The 18,286-nt window shown below is 47.9% G+C and overlaps 1 protein-coding gene across 1 annotated transcript; it reads left to right on the top strand.

The window, feature by feature from the left end:
* Positions 1 to 2,166: 2,166 nt before the first annotated feature.
* Positions 2,167 to 16,888, top strand: QARS1 (glutaminyl-tRNA synthetase 1). The gene is made up of 24 exons (XM_036739111.1): positions 2,167 to 2,646; positions 4,468 to 4,615; positions 4,996 to 5,105; positions 5,647 to 5,722; positions 6,319 to 6,383; positions 6,891 to 6,944; positions 7,117 to 7,177; positions 8,486 to 8,557; positions 8,932 to 9,017; positions 9,322 to 9,408; positions 10,666 to 10,765; positions 10,879 to 10,957; positions 11,142 to 11,250; positions 11,347 to 11,477; positions 11,609 to 11,701; positions 11,923 to 12,060; positions 13,241 to 13,328; positions 13,443 to 13,586; positions 13,994 to 14,098; positions 14,493 to 14,585; positions 14,922 to 15,049; positions 15,204 to 15,270; positions 15,440 to 15,565; positions 16,698 to 16,888. The coding sequence occupies exons 1-24, from the start codon at positions 2,533 to 2,535 to the stop codon at positions 16,746 to 16,748; spliced, it is 2,325 nt and encodes a 774-aa protein (XP_036595006.1). The 5' UTR covers positions 2,167 to 2,532; the 3' UTR covers positions 16,749 to 16,888.
* Positions 16,889 to 18,286: the final 1,398 nt, after the last annotated feature.

The raw sequence follows: 18,286 nt of genomic DNA, 5'->3' as shown, positions 1-18,286 counted from the left end.
CTAAAAGAGTCTGGCACACAAGTATTTAATAAATCCTTGGTTGGTTGAGCAAGTCTAAATCTGTCTGCAGCACACCATGCCAAGTTCTACCATCTGAGGTCAAGCAGAACAAATCTATTGCTCTTTCAAATGAAGGGCCTTCTCTTCAAATACAGGAAGACAGCTACCATGTCTCCCCTAAATATTCTCTTCACCAGGTTAAATATCCTACTTCAAATGGAATGAACTCAAGGCCCTTCATTATGCTGGTTGCCTTTCTCTGCACATTATTCAGCATACTAAGGTCCCATCTTGTGACATATACAAAATTCGAGAGACATAGCTTCTCGGTAATTAATAATTTTATTAATCATGCTGACAATAATTAATAAAAGGGGTCAGTGCCACTCTTGAATGCCAAAAACCCCGCCATGGAATCCACTCAACATTTATGTGCCCTTGGAAGAGTGGTTAACAATTAAGAAGAATGATTATTATAATGAGAGGTGGACTTATTTTAATGAGGAGCTGGGAGAAACTTTGTCTCTGACAAAGAGACTTCTCCCTTATCTAGACTACCCTGCCTGGGGCAATCTAGACAAAAGGGGGTCTAACCTCTGCTCCAACCTGGCTGAGTGAAACACAATGGGTCAGAATTCACCATAGTTAGGTGGGGTAACAATTTCAAGATTTCATCTCCTCATCCACCCTGCCCTTCAGAGAACTAAACTTTGTCCTAATCTCCAAATGAGAGAGGAAAAAAAAATCCTGGATCTCTCCAATATTTGGTTATTTAATAATCATTTCTCTCACCCTAAAAAACAAGATACTCCAGATGCGGTCTAATTACAGCAGTGGATAGTTGAACTAACACCTCTGTCCTCCCAGAGACCACCTTTTGAAAGATAACCTAAGATCACATTGACTTTTTTTGGCTGGTATGATTATACTGTTGACTCATAGTGATCTTGCAATTATCTAAAACCCCATGATCGTTAAAAAAAATTTTTTTTAAACTTAACTGCTGGGCAGCTGATGTCTTCAGCACTTGTGGAGTTATGTATATGTTCTATATCTATATATAACTATATCTGATGGGGTATAGGCTCTGGGAGCCCCCTAGAACTCTCCTTGAATCTTCCCGTTTGATGAAGCAAATGCCTGAGGTCACTAGCCTTTCATTACCTCAAGGCACAAATCTCTTGTTACTCTTAACCTACCCTAGCCTAGCCCTCCAGGGTCCAGCTACTTCCCACCTTAGATCCCATCAAAATCCCATTTTCTTGATTCCTGGAGTCTGACCTCTAGTCACTTCATCAAGACCCTCCCTAAACTCCTCCTCCCATGCACCCCAAAAGTTCACGAGGACTATCTGTGCCAGACATGGGGTAGAGCATTCGGAGCTTATACGGGTCTGAGGAGCCACAGTGGGCCACATTGAAACTTGACTCTAGCACAGCGATGGCATTTTGGTCCTCTTTGAGAACCAAGGACAACAACTACATGACTATATATGTACATATTTATATGTAATATGTGAAGATATAAAAATTATATATATATATACACACACACACACACTTTGTTCAGTCCTTGTGTCCAATGCTTTTTGACCCCATTTGGGGTTTTCTTGGCAAAGATACTGGAGTGGTTTGCTATTCGAATTGAACTCAAGAAGATGAGTCTTTGTGACTTTGGGCCCAGCCTCTGTCTGGTGGAGGTCCCATCACTCCATCAAAGATATTGGGGTGGTCTGCCATTTTCTTCTCTAGTGTGTCCCCATTTTATAGATAAGTAACTGAGGCTAGCGGTTAAATGACTAGCCCAGGAACGATCACACAGTTAATAAATGTTTCAGGTGGAATCTGAACTCAGATCTTCCAGACTCCGGGCTCCGTGCTCTATTTACTGCGCCAGTACTAGCTGCCCCCAACCCCGGTCTAACACCCTAATTTAAGAAGCTGAGCATAAACTCAGTTTTTCTGTCCCCACCAAAAAGACTAATAGGTAGCCCATGGCCAAGATTTCTGCCAGAGCTCCTACGCATCTTTTCTGATGTAATCACTGGTTGACTGCCCATTTTTACCGGTTTGAGAAATAGGTGCACCGTGGGAGAAACGTAAGCAGTTTCTTTGCCAATCACACATCCGGGATGGTTTCATCATCCGCCATGTTCCTGGCAAATACAGTTCCCCGGGGGAAGGTACGCGGGCAGCCGACAGCCGCAGGCCAGCCGGCCATTCCCGAAAAAAGGATTAGCTTTCTTCATTCTGAAAATCTGGGGAGGGCTCGCAGCCAGCCCCGCCGTGACACGCCCCTCGCTACGCCAACACTGAACATGGCCGCCTCCGGAAACGGAGGAAGCCGGTCGGGCCAGTTCTTCCGCCCTATGGCCTTTAATCGCGTCCTAGCTCCGTCCAGCCCCGCCCCCAGGAGCTAGCCCATTGGTTTTTCTCCGGAGTCCCCCAGACGCCCGCCTTCCTATTGGTTGGGAGTTTGGGAGGCGGCACCGGTTAGTTGCGTAAGCTTTTTCCTGACCCGACCGGCTCCGGCATGGCGACTGACTCGCTGTCTCTCTTCACCGGCCTTGGTTTGAGCGAGCATAAGGCGCGCGAGACGCTGAAGAACGAGGCTCTGAGCGCGCAGCTCCAGGCGGCGGCGGCGCAGGTAGTGCGCTCCCCCCCCCCCCCCCCCCCCCCGCTCCAGCATTGGCGCACCCCCTCGGGCATAACGCCCCTTTCCTCCTTCCCATCCCTGCAGTAACCACATTTCCCCCTCCCCGGTGGAGCCGGGGGTGCCTCTTCCCCCGAGACCCCCCTCCTCCGCAGCCCCTCCCTGGAGTCGGGCTTCCTGCTGGTCAAATGTGCTTCCCCCCCACCCCCACCCCCACCCCGGCCCTATTCAATGATCCTGCGGGAGTTCCCTCATAACACCCCCTCTGCCTCCTATAACACCCTCTTTGCCCACCCATGAAACCCTCTCTGACTCCTCCCACCATATAACGCTCTCTTTGACCCCCCCACCACATAACACCCTCTCTGACCCCCATAATAAGCCCTCTGCTCCCCATAACTCCAGATCTGCCCCCACCATATTGGTGGTGGTTGTCCTTCCATCCCGAAGAGGACCGAAATGACATCACTATGTTAGAGTCAAGTTACAGTGAGTCCAACTGTGGCTGATCAGGCTAATGCGAGCCCAGAATGCGCTCTCAGGTTGGGCACAAATAGTCCATGGGAACATTTGGGGTGGATTCTCTCCAAATTTGCGCATCTCACATTTCTTTTGAGCTACTTAATTCTGCTTTGCTCATAGAGCACAGCACCGTCTCTGAGGGCTCACCATGCTGGGAGGTCCTGTGTCAGGGTCTCCACAGTCACACAATCAGTTCCAAAGTTCTTTAGAGAGACCTTGAGAGTGTCCTTGTATGCTGCTTCTTACCACCATGTGAACGTTTGCTCTGTGTGAGTTCTCCATAAAATAGGCAAGCAACAGTTTGGCATCTGAACTCCCACCATGTAACATCCTCTCTGCCCCCCATAACAGTCTTTCTGATTCCCATAACTCTGCCCCTCCTCCATGACACCCTCTCCCCTGCCCCATACAACACCCTCTCTGCCCCTCTCAGGTCTCTCTTAGCATGAGCCCCAGGCTGACAGGTTGAGAGCCAAGAGAAGACCTTGGAGGTGATCTAGGCTAACCCCCTCAGCATTCTGTCTAGAGACCTTAAGTGTTTTGGCCAAGGTTGTGAAACTGGAGTGGGGATGGGGGTGTGTGTAGTTTGGGTCAGGTCCTCAGGGCTGCAAATTCAGGTCTCTTCCCACTGTAGGTTGATCTCTCCCCAGAATTAGATTGTAAGCTCCTTGAGAGCAAGCCTCTTTTTTTATCCCTAACACTTAGCACATAGTAAGTGGTTAATAAATGTTTATTGAATATAATTCTTCTACCTGAGTAAAAACCTTCCCCAATAATCTCTCCTCTTTGTGATCTGTACTAAGATAACTGTCCTAATTACCTTTCCTTTCCCCACTGTATTGAGCCCTTACAATAATGCCTCATTTCTCATTAATTCCAGTCCCTAACCTTGTAAGCACAAATGCCCCCAGGATTATGTTCCCTACCTCCTAACCCCTCTCTGATGCCTATCCTGGAAATGACATTTTTTTTGAAGTCTTTTTTTTCCTTCTAAAGTATAACCCCTTCTCCTGTATCTTAAAGTCTTGGAAATGTACCTCCTTCACCTGTAATGTGCCCCAGGATGACCATCGCTGTGGGTAATCCACCTTACACATAACCACCCTGCAGATATGTACCCAATAACGTGCCACAGCTTTAAAACTCCAATCTCTTGATAACCTACTTCTATGATTTGTCCTAAGTGTTATGTCCTTTGGTGGTGGGGGTGGGGTGGGGTGGGTAACAAACATCCCCCTATTGAGTTCTTGGGACTCTACTTTCTTCCCATCCTTTGTCTACTTCCTTTGACAGGCTCAGCAAGTCTTGGGTCCCAGCATTGACAAGTCTACAGGAACACTTCTATACAATGTGGCCTCTCGCCTCAAGGATCCCCGACGGTTATCCTTTCTGGTGGGTTATGTTACCAACAAGAAGATCCTCACGGACTTGCAGCTCAGTGGTGGGTATACCTTCCTTCCTCCAGTGGCACCACACACCTGCTCTCTCTTATGGTCCTAAATTCTAGCATTGGATTTGGCTACTTCCCTCTGATTCTGGAAACCTAGTCTTTCTATTTTACCAACGTCTTGGCCATTCCAAAGACTATCCCGTAGCTCCATTTTAAGCTAATGCTGAAGATGTCTGGCTTATATTTGGAACCGCCCTTTTCCTGTTGTTGCTTTGTGTCTCCCTCTAGTTTGGGTTAAATGTCAGTCTAGTTGAGATTGCCTCCATATCCATATCCATGCTTGTACACTGTCATTAGCATGGCCCAGATTATCTCAGATCTCTTAAGTGCATGAGACTGTTTGATTGCAACCTGACTGGTTCTTTTCTCAGCTGCCCTGGAGTACCTGCGGAGCCACCCCTTGGACCCTATCAACACCACAGACTTTGAGCAGGAGTGTGGTGTGGGTGTCACAGTGACCCCAGAGCAGATTGAAGAGGCTGTGAGTCCTAGGGAAAGGGATGATTTGGGGAATAGCCCCACCTTGGGGTCTTGGATGCATGTTGGGGTCAGAGATCAGGGAGAAGCAATTTTGTTTGGGTATGGTAGGAGAGAGGGGTGCACCAGGCCTTCATATTCCCTGGGACAGATGGGATCTGGATATTTTAGAATTGGCTTTGATGGTTGATTTCACCATTATTGAGCCAGCTTGGGGCATCTTTCCATTCCTTATCGACCAACCCATCACTATTTGAGAAATCAACGTAGTATAATATTTTGGAGTTAGGACAAGATGTGGATTTAACTGTTTGATCTTGTTCTTTGACTTATCATACGCTAACTGTATGACCTTGGATAAATCTCTTAACTCTGGCTTTCACTCATCTCCTCTAAAATAAGATGGTTGGACTAGATGATCTTTCAGGGTTCTTTTCATCTTTAAAATCCTGTGACCCTATTTTGTGTTGGTCTCTTTCTCTGTTGATGAGAAGCTGTTCTTGGGAGGCCAATATAAATCTCAAGGTTTTCTTGTATCTCTGCAGGTGGAAGCTGTGATTGGTCGGCACCGTGAACAGCTTCTGAAAGAACGGTATCATTTCAACATGGGGGTGCTAATGGGTAAGTATGGGGCCCTCCTGGCCCAGTGGTGTCTGGCTACCTGATTAATAGAAAAAATGAGACTGATCGTGATAATCTTCAGAACTATTCATTGGTTTTAGCCTCACTCCTTCGAGATAGGCAGATACTGATAGGGAAGTTCAGGTTAAGGTACAGTGACTTGCCTAAGGTCACAGAATCATAGCATATGGCAGAGTGGATTTCCAAACTTAAGTCTTCTGACTCACAGGTTTTTCCCCCACCATATCTGGCTGGTTGTAAAGGCCTCTGAATGTGGGAGTCCCTTAGTAAACGTTTTGTCCTTTTTCCCCTAGGCCTTTTGGAACAGGATGGGGTGGGGTGTGTGTGGAGAACTGAGCATGAGGCCTTGAGTCTTGCAGCTGAGTGGTCTTTCTAGGCTATAAGACCAAACACAGGCATTTTTGCCTGTTTTTGGCCTGGCTCTGGAGTTAGATGAAAAGGCCAGCCTCCTCCCTGAATTTTGTTTGGTTTTGATGCTGATACTATGGTGCAAAACAGATCCTATGTTTCATAGCCCCTGAGGCAGGGCTGGGTTCCTTAATAGGTTCTCAGCTTCCTGGTGTCTTCTCTTCCAGGTGAGGCTAGGATAGCACTGAAGTGGGCAGATGGCAAGACCATTAAGAATGAGGTGGATATGCAGGTGAGTTTGTGTTTGTCAACAGTTCAACTGTGGTGGCCAGTTTAGAACTTTAGTAAGACTCTGTTAGTCAGTCAAGTGATAAGGCCATGGCACCAAGTCTTGTGTTGGGCTGTGTACCCATAGGACAGTAAGTTTAGAGATAGAAGGCACTTCAGATGTCTCCAAGCCCAAGCTTTGTATTTTACAGAAAAGGAAACTAAGGCAATAACTAGTGGTAGAAATGGGTTTAAAGCGAGCTCCTTTCACTCCAAGTTCTTTGCCCTTTCCACTGATACACTGCCTCCTCAGCTATATATAAATGTTAATAAAGTTAAGATGACCTTAAGGACTTGATGGAGCACTTTCTGTCCCAATAACCCAGCAAACAAGGGGAGGGGAGTGGAGGGAGGGTGAACAATATAGTGTTATCCTTCTGTTGCCCATCTTAGGGTTTGTGTGAATTTTCTACACTGGTTTAAACCTGGATCAGACCCTGGCCTCAACTTTATTGTCCCCATCTTTGTTCAGGTTCTCCATCTTCTAGGCCCAAAGACAGAGGCTGATTTGGAGAAGAAGCCCAAGGTAGTGAGTGGCTCTGGTTGTTCAACATCTCTGGGACAAGTTGAGGGAAGAGATGGCTGGGCCAGGACCTAATCTTAAGATACTGGATCTTCCTGGCTGCTGTGGGTTTGGGTTTGATGTTGTGCCCTAGAGGAGGCCAAGCCAGGCCGTGTTTGCTGCTTCTGCTCTCTAGGTTGCAAAGACGAGACATGAGGAAAAAGACTTGAAGGCATCTAGGACCTCAGCATCAAATGGTATAAATTAAGCTAATTCCTGGTTTGATATCCACATCCACTTATATGACATAGGTTTTGCACTTGACCCCTCTTGGGGTTCCTTTATGGATCCTCTTTTCCTCCTTTTTCTCTTTCCACACCCTTCTTTTGTTGTGTGGTTGGTACTGGGCCAGAGACTCAGAAAAGAAACTACTTTTCTTGGCATGTTGGTTCTCAGACAGCCCCAGCACCACCCTGTCCCCTCCCCAGGGCAGATGATGCTTTCATGGTTTGACTTTAGGGACAGGTTCTAGCCTCCCCTTAGAGGCTAGTGGTTTGGATCCTCTGATAGCAGCCAGAGTTGAGGCAGTTGAGCAACTGTCCTGCTCTGGTCCATGTGGCCAGAATTGCCAAGCTGTGGCTCATGAGATCCCCAGGGTCCTTCCCTGATCTCGGGACTGGAGGCTGGTTCCTACTGAACTACCCTTTGGAGCTCCACATTTCATGGTTGTGACTATTCTTACCTCCCTCCTCTGTCTGGCCCCTAGGACAGCTCTTGCCAAAGAGCTCCCCCTTAGGAGTTTAATCAGATGTGTTTTTTCCTCTAGACCTGTTTCCCCCAGGTTTGGCCTAGATGGTGAGGTGTGAAGGCTTGCTGAGCCCATTTCAGGGCTCCTCATCCAGCTTTGCTGTCTACTTGTCACTCAGCTCTCACCTGTGGCTCCGAGCAGCAGTAGCATGCACAGCAGCCACACCCCAGTAAAACTGTCTTGGCAGATGGGCTAAACCAGGTTGAGAGTAACTGACAGGCCTCCAATCCAGAGGAGACTAGTTTGTTCCAGTGGCCATGAAGGTGACCAAAGCAGGCTTTGTGGAGTGCTTAGAGCTTGGTTGGACATCCCAGGCCATCACCAGTCATCTTGACTTTTGTCTTGCCACTGGACTTTGATGACTGGAAGAGAAAGTGAGGTTGACAGCTTTGTGCAACTCTTCCTCACTTAAATCTGTTTTGCTCAGAAGTCAGGACATCACCCTTGATGTTATTACTCCTCTTCAAAAACAAAGGACCAACAACCACCTCTGCTGGTCTGTGCACTGAAGCTCTCCCTGAAGATACCAGCTCTTTTTTCCCTCATTTCTGGGACTTCTTAGTGATCTTTTTATTTGAGTTCAGGTTTTTTAAGATCCTGAGAAAGCTTGGGTTTTATTCGTTGAGGGGAGGAGGTTACTTTCTTTCCTTGCTGGAGTTAAAGAGTCAGCCACTGGGTACCTGGCCCTGCTTCGAATCCTAATGGGAAGCTCAGTGCTCTCTCTGGTGGTTACTGTAGCATATTCTGACTTCTCTAGGTGAGGCACCTGCAACATCTCTGTCTCTGATGGAACAGCTCAGGGGTGAAGCACTCAGGTTCCACAAACCAGGTGAGTGAATGAGTGGTCCAGCTAGAGGCTGGGGCAGAGGGCCAAGGCACCCCCTCTTTCTGGGAGATGAGGATAGTAGATAGGATTCGAATTTCTTTTTGGTAAAGCATCATGTGATCTTTGACCCTAAAGCATCTGACCAAAGCACCCATCACTCCCCTACCTCCCTGGGAAGGGTTCAGAATTAGTCCCGGTGAAGTAGCATTGTCATTCTCCTCTTGGGTTTGAAGCCAGCTCTGGGCAGGAGCCTCATCCAGGCTCATTTCCTCCTGCCCCCTTGACAATAAATGGTATAGGCCCCGGTCTTTAGGAATGTGTCATCCTTTCCTGCTACCCTCTTCTAAGGAACCTCCTTGGTCATCTGATTCTTGCAGGTGAAAACTACAAAACCCCTGGCTATGTGGTCACACCCAACACCATGCCTCTGTTGCAGCAGCACATGGAAATCACAGGGGGACAGGTGCAGGGACTTCTTTCCTTCGGTGGCTTGGGCTGGTAGGAGGGTTGGACAGCAGGGTGTCTTCTCTTGTCCTGAGAATCAAGGCCAAAGGCAAGTGTCCTGGTGGGTGGAAATGGCCATAGTGACCCCCGGGCTACGAAGAGAGGTAGTTCATGGCCATGTAAAAACTTCAGAGAAGCCTGCCCGGTGTCTCTGCTGGGGCCCAGATTTCTGATGTGCCCCTGGAGAAAAGATTGAAGAATTGTCACATAGCCGAGTGACTCTAGATCTTTGAGCTTCCCTTTTCATCTCTTTCCTTCCCCAGGTGCGAACACGATTCCCACCGGAGCCCAATGGTATTTTGCATATTGGACATGCCAAGGCCATCAACTTCAACTTTGGCTATGCCAAGGTAGGTGTCCATGCTGAGCCAACAGGAGAGGGCTAGCCCCTTCCTTATTCTCAGTATCAGGGGGTCTTAGGTTCATAGATCTCAAGCTGGAAGGTGCTTCAGAGGCCTTAAAATACAACTCCCTCATTTTATAGCAGAGGAAACTAGGAGCTTATGTTTTTGTTTACAGTCACACAAGTACTGAATAGAAGAGAGAGGATTTGAACCTAAATCCTTTGACTCCACAGCTGGTGTTCTTTTCACTGTATCATGCTGCTTCCCAGTGGGATAGAGGGACTCTTATTTCCTGCTGTTATTGTGGGGAGGATTATGACCCAGTAGTGACCCAAAGATGTAATGGACCCTTGCTGATTCTGACAGCCTCTGGAAGTAACATTTTGACAGAATCTGGCTGGTGGCCAGGAGAAATGGGAACCTATGGTGACTATGGATGGGATGACCTTGATATCTGGTAATATTTTTGGGTCCAGTTTCCTCATCTGAAAAATATGAGTCTTAGACTAGATGACCTTTAAGGGCCTTCTAGCTTTAAACTTTATGCTTCAGTGAACCTAGGGAGCAGGGTGACCCTGTGGTAACTCTGGCATAACCACTTAACCTCTGACTCTGGGACACAGCATGACCTTGTGGTGATCAGGTACAGGGCCTTTTTATTTCCATGAGGGCTGGCCTTGGGAGGTGTCCTGTGACCCACCTGCTCCCTGTCTGGTGACTGGGAGTGGGCAGGGTGGGGGGCATAGTGACTCTTCAGGGCCCCTTGGATGGACTGCATGATGTCGTTATTCCTATAGTGACCAGTAAGGGTCACTCTGTGCCCAAATTAAGTAGCTCCCCCTGGCTCCTTCTGGACACAGGCTGTTCTCCTTGGAGTGCAGCTGGCCAGGGATTACCCAAGGAATTGAAACCTCTTCTAATGACCTGCTCCACTCTACTGACATCTGTGGAACCGACTTGATAATCATTGCTCTGAACTGTGCTTTGGTTTTTAAAGCCCCTTTATGCATCAGAAATCACACTGTTAACTTACAACATAAATACATGTAGCCTGAGTAACTTGATGTTTTGCTTGTAAAAGCTTTTTGGTGAAAAGCTTTGGGGAAACAAGTATTTTCCAGTTTGACAGAAAACTCCAAATTCCTTTCTTGAATTTTAAAATAATTTTTCTGTCTGAAGCTTCAAGTCTGTAAGTAGACAAAAGGAAATAGCAGGGGTACGGCTGTCCAGTACTGGGTGTCTGACAATATCTGGTTTCTGTAGGCCAACAATGGAATCTGTTTTCTGCGCTATGACGACACGAATCCTGAGAAGGAGGAGGAGAAATACTTCACTGGCATCCGGGACATGGTAGAATGGCTGGGTATGGAGTCTTGGGCCAGAAGGGGCAGAGGATGAGGAGGGTGGCTAAGCATGCTTGGTGGGAGGTTTTCTCACTCACTCATGCACTGACTAACTGGGTCCCTGGCTTTGCAGGTTACAAGCCCTACAAGGTGACTCACGCCTCAGACTACTTTGACCAGCTCTATGCCTGGGCTGTGGAACTCATCCGAAGGTAAAAGCCAGGGGTCACCTTGGGTGAGGGTGAGGGCTAGAAGGGGATGGGAATTCATCTCTTCCGAGGAAGACTCCTAGGCCCCATCACGTGCTAGGAGAGCTGGCCTTGGTCCTGGTGCTAGCAGAGTCCCTGCCAATTGCTTGCCACCCACTCAAAGTTGATATTCCTTCTACCCATGCAGAGGTCATGCCTATGTCTGCCACCAGCAGGTAGAAGAGATTAAAGGCCACAATCCTCCACCCTCCCCATGGCGAGATCGGCCAAGTGAAGAGTCTTTATTGCTTTTTGAGGTGAGCTGACCTTTTATCCTAACCCTGGAGGGAGAATTACCCAGGGCCTGAGTGGAGTGTGAGTCTGAGTGTGAGTGGAAGTCTGTCTTTCTTCAGGGAATGAAGAAGGGGAAGTTTGCTGAAGGAGAGGCCACACTGAGGATGAAACTGGTTATGGAGGATGGAAAGATGGACCCAGTGGCCTATCGCATCAAGTACACACCTCATCATCGAACTGGTGATAAGTGGTGGGTGCCACCACTCTGGGGTTAAGGCCAAGGTTGGGCTCTAGGACGGAAGTGGGGCACAGGCCCTTTAGTGACAGGGGGGCAGTTAGGTGCTGTCATGAGCTTAGAGGCTTCTGGTCTGTGTCTCATAGGTGCATCTACCCCACATATGATTACACACACTGCCTGTGTGACTCCATCGAGCACATTACCCACTCTCTTTGCACCAAAGAGTTCCAGGCCCGGTGAGTACAGAAGCGATGGAGGGGGCATCTGTCACCCTTTGTCTGACAAACTTTGGGCTCAGACTCTCTCCTCCGTGGTAGTGATGGAGAGTGATTGGGGGTTACAGATGTGGAAAAGAACTTGATTGGGGTGGGGGATCCTTGGAAGCCCAGGCTGTGATCAGCCATGTAACCCAACCCAACTGTGTGAGGGACCATCCTGGAGTGCCTGTTGTCCTTAGGCGATCCTCCTACTTCTGGCTCTGCAATGCACTTGATGTATACTGCCCAGTTCAGTGGGAGTATGGCCGCCTCAATCTGCACTACACGGTTGTGTCCAAGCGGAAGATCATTCAGTTGGTGGAGGCTGGTGCAGTCAGGTAAGACTACTGTGAGAGTGGGTGGTAGATTTGTGGTCCTTCGGAAAAGGCATGGCTGGCAGGGAGGGGGTTAGAGCCCCCACCCCATTCTCTGAGATGGCAGGGGAAAGAATACTGGATTTTGAATCAGAAAACCTTGGTATGGATCTTGGCTGTGATCTTAAACAAATTCTTCCCTCTTTCTGGGCCAATTTCCTTGTCTACAAGGCTAACATTGGACTCTAGATGATTTGGTCTCAAGAATGGTAGAGTACTGGTAAAGCTATGCTATTAGCCTGTGCCTTTTCCTACTGATCGAATACTGACTGTGGAATGAATGAATTCTACTTTCATCTGCTTAGAGGGTTGGACTCCCCTGTCAGGGTAGAGCTGATGGATCTGTGCTTGCACTGGACACTGCCTTCCTGCCTGCTGCTAGTCTCAGGTCCTACAGCCAGCGGGCCAGTGGGGAGGGTCCTGCGTTGGGAATCAGAGGACCTGGGTTCATATTCTGGCTCTCCACTTACTGTGTGACTGTGGAAAAGTGACTTCAGCCTCCCTTGGCCTCAGTTTCTTCCACTGTAAATTGAGACATTTGGACTAGAGGTCCTTTCCACAACAACCTGTTTATTCTTTTAAAATCCATTGTACTTTAGTAGAAAAAGCTCTGGATTTGGGGTCAGGAAACTTTGGGCAAGTTACTTCACCAGTCTTATTTTCTTAGCATCTGGGGATACTCCTCTCTGCCGCATAGGGTCTTGTGTGGAAAGCCCTTTGTAAATATTGAAGGCCTGTTGAAGTTAATATAATAATAATGTCACCATTTATTAATATTGTCACAGTTAAGGGAAGCTCCCTTATGCGGCTGCACGGTATAGGCCAGAGATAGCTGGACTTGGAGTCATTTATTCTTATGTGGGACAATAGGAAAACCGCAAGAACAGAAATGAAGCCTGCACTCCTTCATTTGTAAAATAGGGATGTCATGCCTGGGGTCCTGACCTTGCAGTGGGGTGAGGATTGATGGAAGTGAAGGACCCAAAACTCTGCACACCTTAAAATGGTCCGTGAAAGTCAGTTCCAGACCTAAAACCCTCTGATTCCTGTGGTTTTTGAGGGTCTCTGGTGATGTTCGCATGGTTCGGGGCAGTGGGTATAAGAGCCACATCTCAGGCAGATATTCATTCTTTTGGTGTTGCAGGGACTGGGATGATCCTCGGCTCTTCACACTCACAGCGCTCCGTCGTCGAGGCTTCCCTCCTGAGGCGATCAATAACTTTTGTGCCCGGGTGAGTGTGGGAGTGTCCAGGGTCCCACATACCCTGGGCCAAGTAGCAGCCTCTGTGTGGCTTGAGGCCCATAATCTGGGCCTGGCTGACCACTGACTGGCCTCTTTCTGGCAGGTGGGTGTGACTGTTGCTCAGACAACGATGGAGCCTCATCTGCTGGAAGCCTGTGTTCGAGAAGTGCTGAATGATGGGGCCCCCAGGGCCATGGCTGTACTCAAGCCACTCCGGGTCACCATTACCAACTTCCCAGAGAGCAAGGTTAGGGGCAGGCAGAGGGAGTCACTTTGGGGAGTGGAGCTAGAGACAAGTACTACTGGGGTTTCCTGGAATGCAGCTGTATTTAGTCTGTCTCCTTGTCCCATGATCCTCTGCTCTTCTCTGGTGGTGATTTTCATCCATGAACCTGCTATGTGTTTCACTGTTCCTACTCTGGGGGAAGATCTTGGATAGAAGCAGTATGAAAGGCCCCTGGATATGGAAGTTCTAAGCTCAAGTTCCAGTTCTGCTACTTGTGACCTGTGTGACCTTGTGCAAATTATGTAATGTCTCTGGAAATGAAGGCTCTGCTTTATTACCTGTAAAACAAGTTGGTTCCACTAGATATTTCTTAAGGTCCCTTCCAGCCTTAAATCGTGTGACCCTCTGTGTTTTCCTCTCTGACACAGGCAATTGATGTCATCGCACCCAACTTTCCAGCTGATGAGACCAAAGGCTTTCACCGGATCCCCTTTTTACCCACAATCTACATTGAGCACACAGATTTTAAAGAGGTTAGGAGGGAGTCTGGCTTCTTGTCCTGGGTCTTATTCTTATTGATTCTTATTCTTCATGATTTCCGGGGTTGGACGATGACAGGAAAGAAGGCTTTGGCCACTTTGTCCAAATCTCTTATCAGGACTGAGCTCTTGTGGCTGGGACCATGATTACAGGACCAAAAAAAATGGAACTTTAGTACCATCTCATTTTAGTAACTTCTTGGCTGTCCCCAAGCTTTCTAACAAGCAGAGTTACCTTGCTTGTGCCTTTGCTAGAGTCATCTTGTGTCCCAGCTCCTTGACCTTAGCTACACTCTTGGGACTGGGTGTCCACTGAGGCAAGAATGGGGCATTAAGAAAGCTACTGGCAACTATTTTTTCCTTGGTGTTGACACAGCTTTCTTTGCAGGAGCCAGAAAAGGGTTACAAACGTCTTGCGCCAGGCCAGCCAGTAGGCCTGAGACATGCGGGTTATGTTATCGATGTACAGAATATCATCAAGGTGAGAGGTGTCCACCTCCCAGGATAGATGGTGCCTGGAATTGGGCCTACCTTTTCTGTTGGCAATAACCACTGATTTTCCTAAGCTATTCTAATTTGCTCTGGAGAGAGCCTCCCCCCCCATCCCCCCCAGCATTGCTGTTGATTTACCTCTTTCTCTGCCTAGCTCAAGGTTTTATCTCAGGATAAGGGAAATCTTGTCAACAGGTTGGCCAGGGAAGTACTTCCAGCAGTCAGAGGCCCCATAATTCATAGGAGGTCTGGAAACCAGGCACTATAAAGAACATCCATCCCAGGGAACTCAGTGGGTTAACCTCTCTCTCTTTTTTCCTCAAAGAATGCCAGTGGCCAGGTGACTGAGCTGGAGGTGACCTGCAGCAAGTCAGATGCTTCTGAGAAGCCCAAAGCTTTTATACACTGGGTATCTGAGCCCTTGCAGTGCGAGGTCCGAATCTATGAGAGGCTGTGAGTCTGGGGATCAGAGACTGGGAAAAGATTACCATAATTTGGATCCAGGGTTAGCCTTAGAGAATTCAGTTATCAGTTGTTGGGAAGATATCAGGGAGAGCTAGGTTCTGACCAGTAGCCCTGGAACCTCACAAGAGGCATATGATTGCAGGTTCCAACACAAAAACCCTGAGGATCCTTCTGAAGTCCCTGGTGGATTCTTAAGTGACTTGAACTTGGTGAGTCAGCATTGGGGGAAGCAGCTAATAGGTCTTGGGTGTTTTGAGGAACTGGTGCCTCTTTCTCTATAGTCCAGAAAGCAGTGTCTGTTTATGGGATGAGCCCACTCCCACTCCCCCAGAGCCTTCACCCCTGCACAAAGTGGTCTAATGCATGTGTGTCCTACAGGACTCTCTGAGTGTGATTGAGGATGCCTTGGTGGATTGCTCAGTCAGTGACGCAAAACCCTTTGATAAGTTCCAGTTTGAACGCCTGGGTTACTTCTCTGTGGATCCAGATAGTACGGAAAGAAAGGTCGGCCAATACTCCCCTTTCCTCTTCCCCCTGCCCCCTGCTTAACCTAGCCCCAGGGCACTTGGTCTTATTCCAGCTTCTGACTTAAAGAATGGGCACTGAGGGCTTAGGCCACACAACTGTCTTTCCCTTTTTCTCTCAGCCAGAGTTCAGGAAATATCAGCACATCATTACCATGTCAGGGCTGGCGTTCGAGCAGAAATTCATTGTGTTTGCAGAAGAAACATAATGCCATATGAAAATCTTCTTTTCCCTGTCAACAAGAGGAAGGAGTTTGGGTGTCAGCTTGAATTCTAGGCCCTGTTCTAACAGATTGGGCAAATCCCTTTCCCTCTAACTTAATACATCTAAATCAGTCTGATTTTATCACTTAGGATACCTTCCTCTGACATATCTCAGTCTTTTAATAGATATTTTTTGGAGTACCTATGACTAAATTCATTACCTGGTGCCAGCCCTCCGTTGCTGAACTTCCCCAGCTTGAACTAGGCTAGTCTTCAGAAAGCATGCCCCCAGTTATTGCTAGGTCTCTGTTTGAAGCCTTTCCAGTTTGGTAGGGTCTTTCAGAGCTTGCTGTGGACTGACTAGTCCTCAAGAATGGAGTGTCACCTCCACACCATGAGGAGGGATCAAAATGGGTTTTGGTGGAGTTCTGCCTGTTAGTCACAGGTATAACTGAGAGGGTTGTTTTGTGGGTATTATGAGGTAATGTCTGGAATAGTGCTTGGAAATGATAAGGCCTCATACAAGTATAAGTTTATGTTAAAATTTTATAGCAGCGCACAGAGGTCAGGTGGCATTTCCCCCATTTTACTCATCAGGAAGCCAAGGCCCAGAGAAATGATTTGTCTCAACTCACAGAACCCCTTAGAATCCAGGTCCCTGAACATGCAGCTCAGGTTTTTTGTGGGGAGGTAATGTCACTGAATATGCAGGACTATAGGCAATCTAAGTAGCATCGAATCTGTTATATTGAAGTACTAAATAATGAGGCCAGACTTTTGAGGCTTAGAGGGAATGCTCACTTCCTGGGACTTCATGTTTGACCAATCTAAACTTGGCCTAAAGACACTGGAGAAACCCTCTGTGCCCTGTGTATGTGGCCTAACTGCTCTTTTCTTTCCCTCTCTAGCTTGTCTTTAACAGGACAGTCACTCTGAAGGAGGATCCTGGAAAAATATGAGTGCCTTGAGTCCAGGATGAAGTCATCAGTCTGGAGGGCAGGAAAAGACAAATCTACCTTTGCCTTATCAGGGCCAGACTTGGCCATGCTCACCTGCTGTGCCACCTCTGGATGACCAATAAAAAGCAGCACAGTTTTTCCTGGAGTTTGTCCTCACTGAGTTGGGGTGGGGGATGGTGGTGAATGCTTACTCATACTGTAGATATTTGGCCTGAGATGGATCAGGGAAGCCTTTTTGACAGGGGCTAGCCCCTGTATTTCTAATCTTGGCTTCCTTCTACCTAGCAAACCTTTTCCCTTTCTCCCCCTGGGTTTTGAGTTAATAATGAACAAGAGACATGGCTTAAATACCTTTTGGCTCCTTTGGGCAGAACAAAGCACTTACTTTTGGTCATCTCTTCTTTAATCTTCCTATCTGCTTCTACTAATGGGTAGCCCTAGAGGAGGAGAGCAGATAAAATTTTCCTCACTTCCTCTTTCCCCCTCAACTCTGGCTCAGGAACACTCTTACCCTTCCCTTTACCTCCCAGTGGGATAAAAGTAGGAGACTAGGGAGCTGTGGCCTGAAGCCAAGAAGATGCCTTCTGATGGCCCAGATCACTGACAGAAAATAGTCTTGGATGAGATCATAGATAGGGGGTTGTATCACTCACCAAGCATTTATTAGGAATTTACTGTGTGGCATGCACAGTAGGTGATGGGAATACAAAAACAAAGAATATAATCCCCACTCAAGGAGTTTAAATGGGAGTAGTCCAGAAACATCTTTCTGATACCTTAAGTAATTTGATGGCCAGTAAAATATAGTTTCCTTGAGGTCAGAGGCCCTTCATTTTGGTTTGGCTCTCCAGTCCCAAGTATGCTCTTAGTAAGTGTTCATAGATCTGAGGTGGAGCTTCAGGGGCTGTCTAGTCCATCGCTGCTTCCTTTATAAAAGAGAAAACGGGCCCAGACAAGGGACTGTGTAACACAGGTAGGGAATAGCACAACCAGGATGCAAATCCAACTTCCTTTCCACTGCCTCCCTGCTGAATGAGCTAAGATTAGATCATTAAGGGTTGCAGTGTTCAGGACCCAGTCTGGTCAAACCATAGAGGATAAAGGACAAAGGAGGTTGGGCACAGACCCAGCTGATTTGTCCTAGGGGATCTGTTGCCTTCCCCAATCAGAGGAAAGAGGCTCTCTAGGATTTGTGCTCTATCAGCAGGCAGAGGCACATGCCCTGGCTGGCATTCTAGCCTCACCCTCTCTATGCTCTTCTTGGGAGCAACCTCATGGCATGGCTTCTTTTGGGGTCCCTTCCCCCCAATCCTGCAGTCCCTACTCTAAAGGCGGGGAGTGTGTCTGCAGCTTTAACATCCTCCACATTTCCCACTGTATACAAACACCAAAGTCACCCAGGGCCTGGTTTAAGGTGGACTGCAGGGAGCTCTGGGCTTGCTGCCCCCTGCTTGGAAGGGGCCTGCACTACTCCCCCGGGGCTCTTTCCCAGGAGGATTGGGCCCTCCCTTTCCTGGGGGAAGCTAATCATTTAACCA

This window comes from Trichosurus vulpecula, chromosome 9 (genome assembly GCF_011100635.1).
Source record: "Trichosurus vulpecula isolate mTriVul1 chromosome 9, mTriVul1.pri, whole genome shotgun sequence".
In the NCBI taxonomy this organism is placed as follows: Eukaryota; Metazoa; Chordata; class Mammalia; order Diprotodontia; family Phalangeridae; genus Trichosurus; species Trichosurus vulpecula.
This window is presented reverse-complemented; position numbering and strand designations above follow the sequence as displayed.

Coding starts and splice junctions, on each gene's coding strand:
- QARS1 (XM_036739111.1), top strand. CDS start 2,533: ATGGCGACTGACTCGCTGTCTCTCTTCACCGGCCTTGGTTTGAGCGAG. Junction 6,945..7,116: donor ATTTGGAGAAGAAGCCCAAG/GTAGTGAGTGGC, acceptor TCTGCTCTCTAG/GTTGCAAAGACGAGACATGA. Junction 15,271..15,439: donor TCTTAAGTGACTTGAACTTG/GTGAGTCAGCAT, acceptor TGTGTCCTACAG/GACTCTCTGAGTGTGATTGA.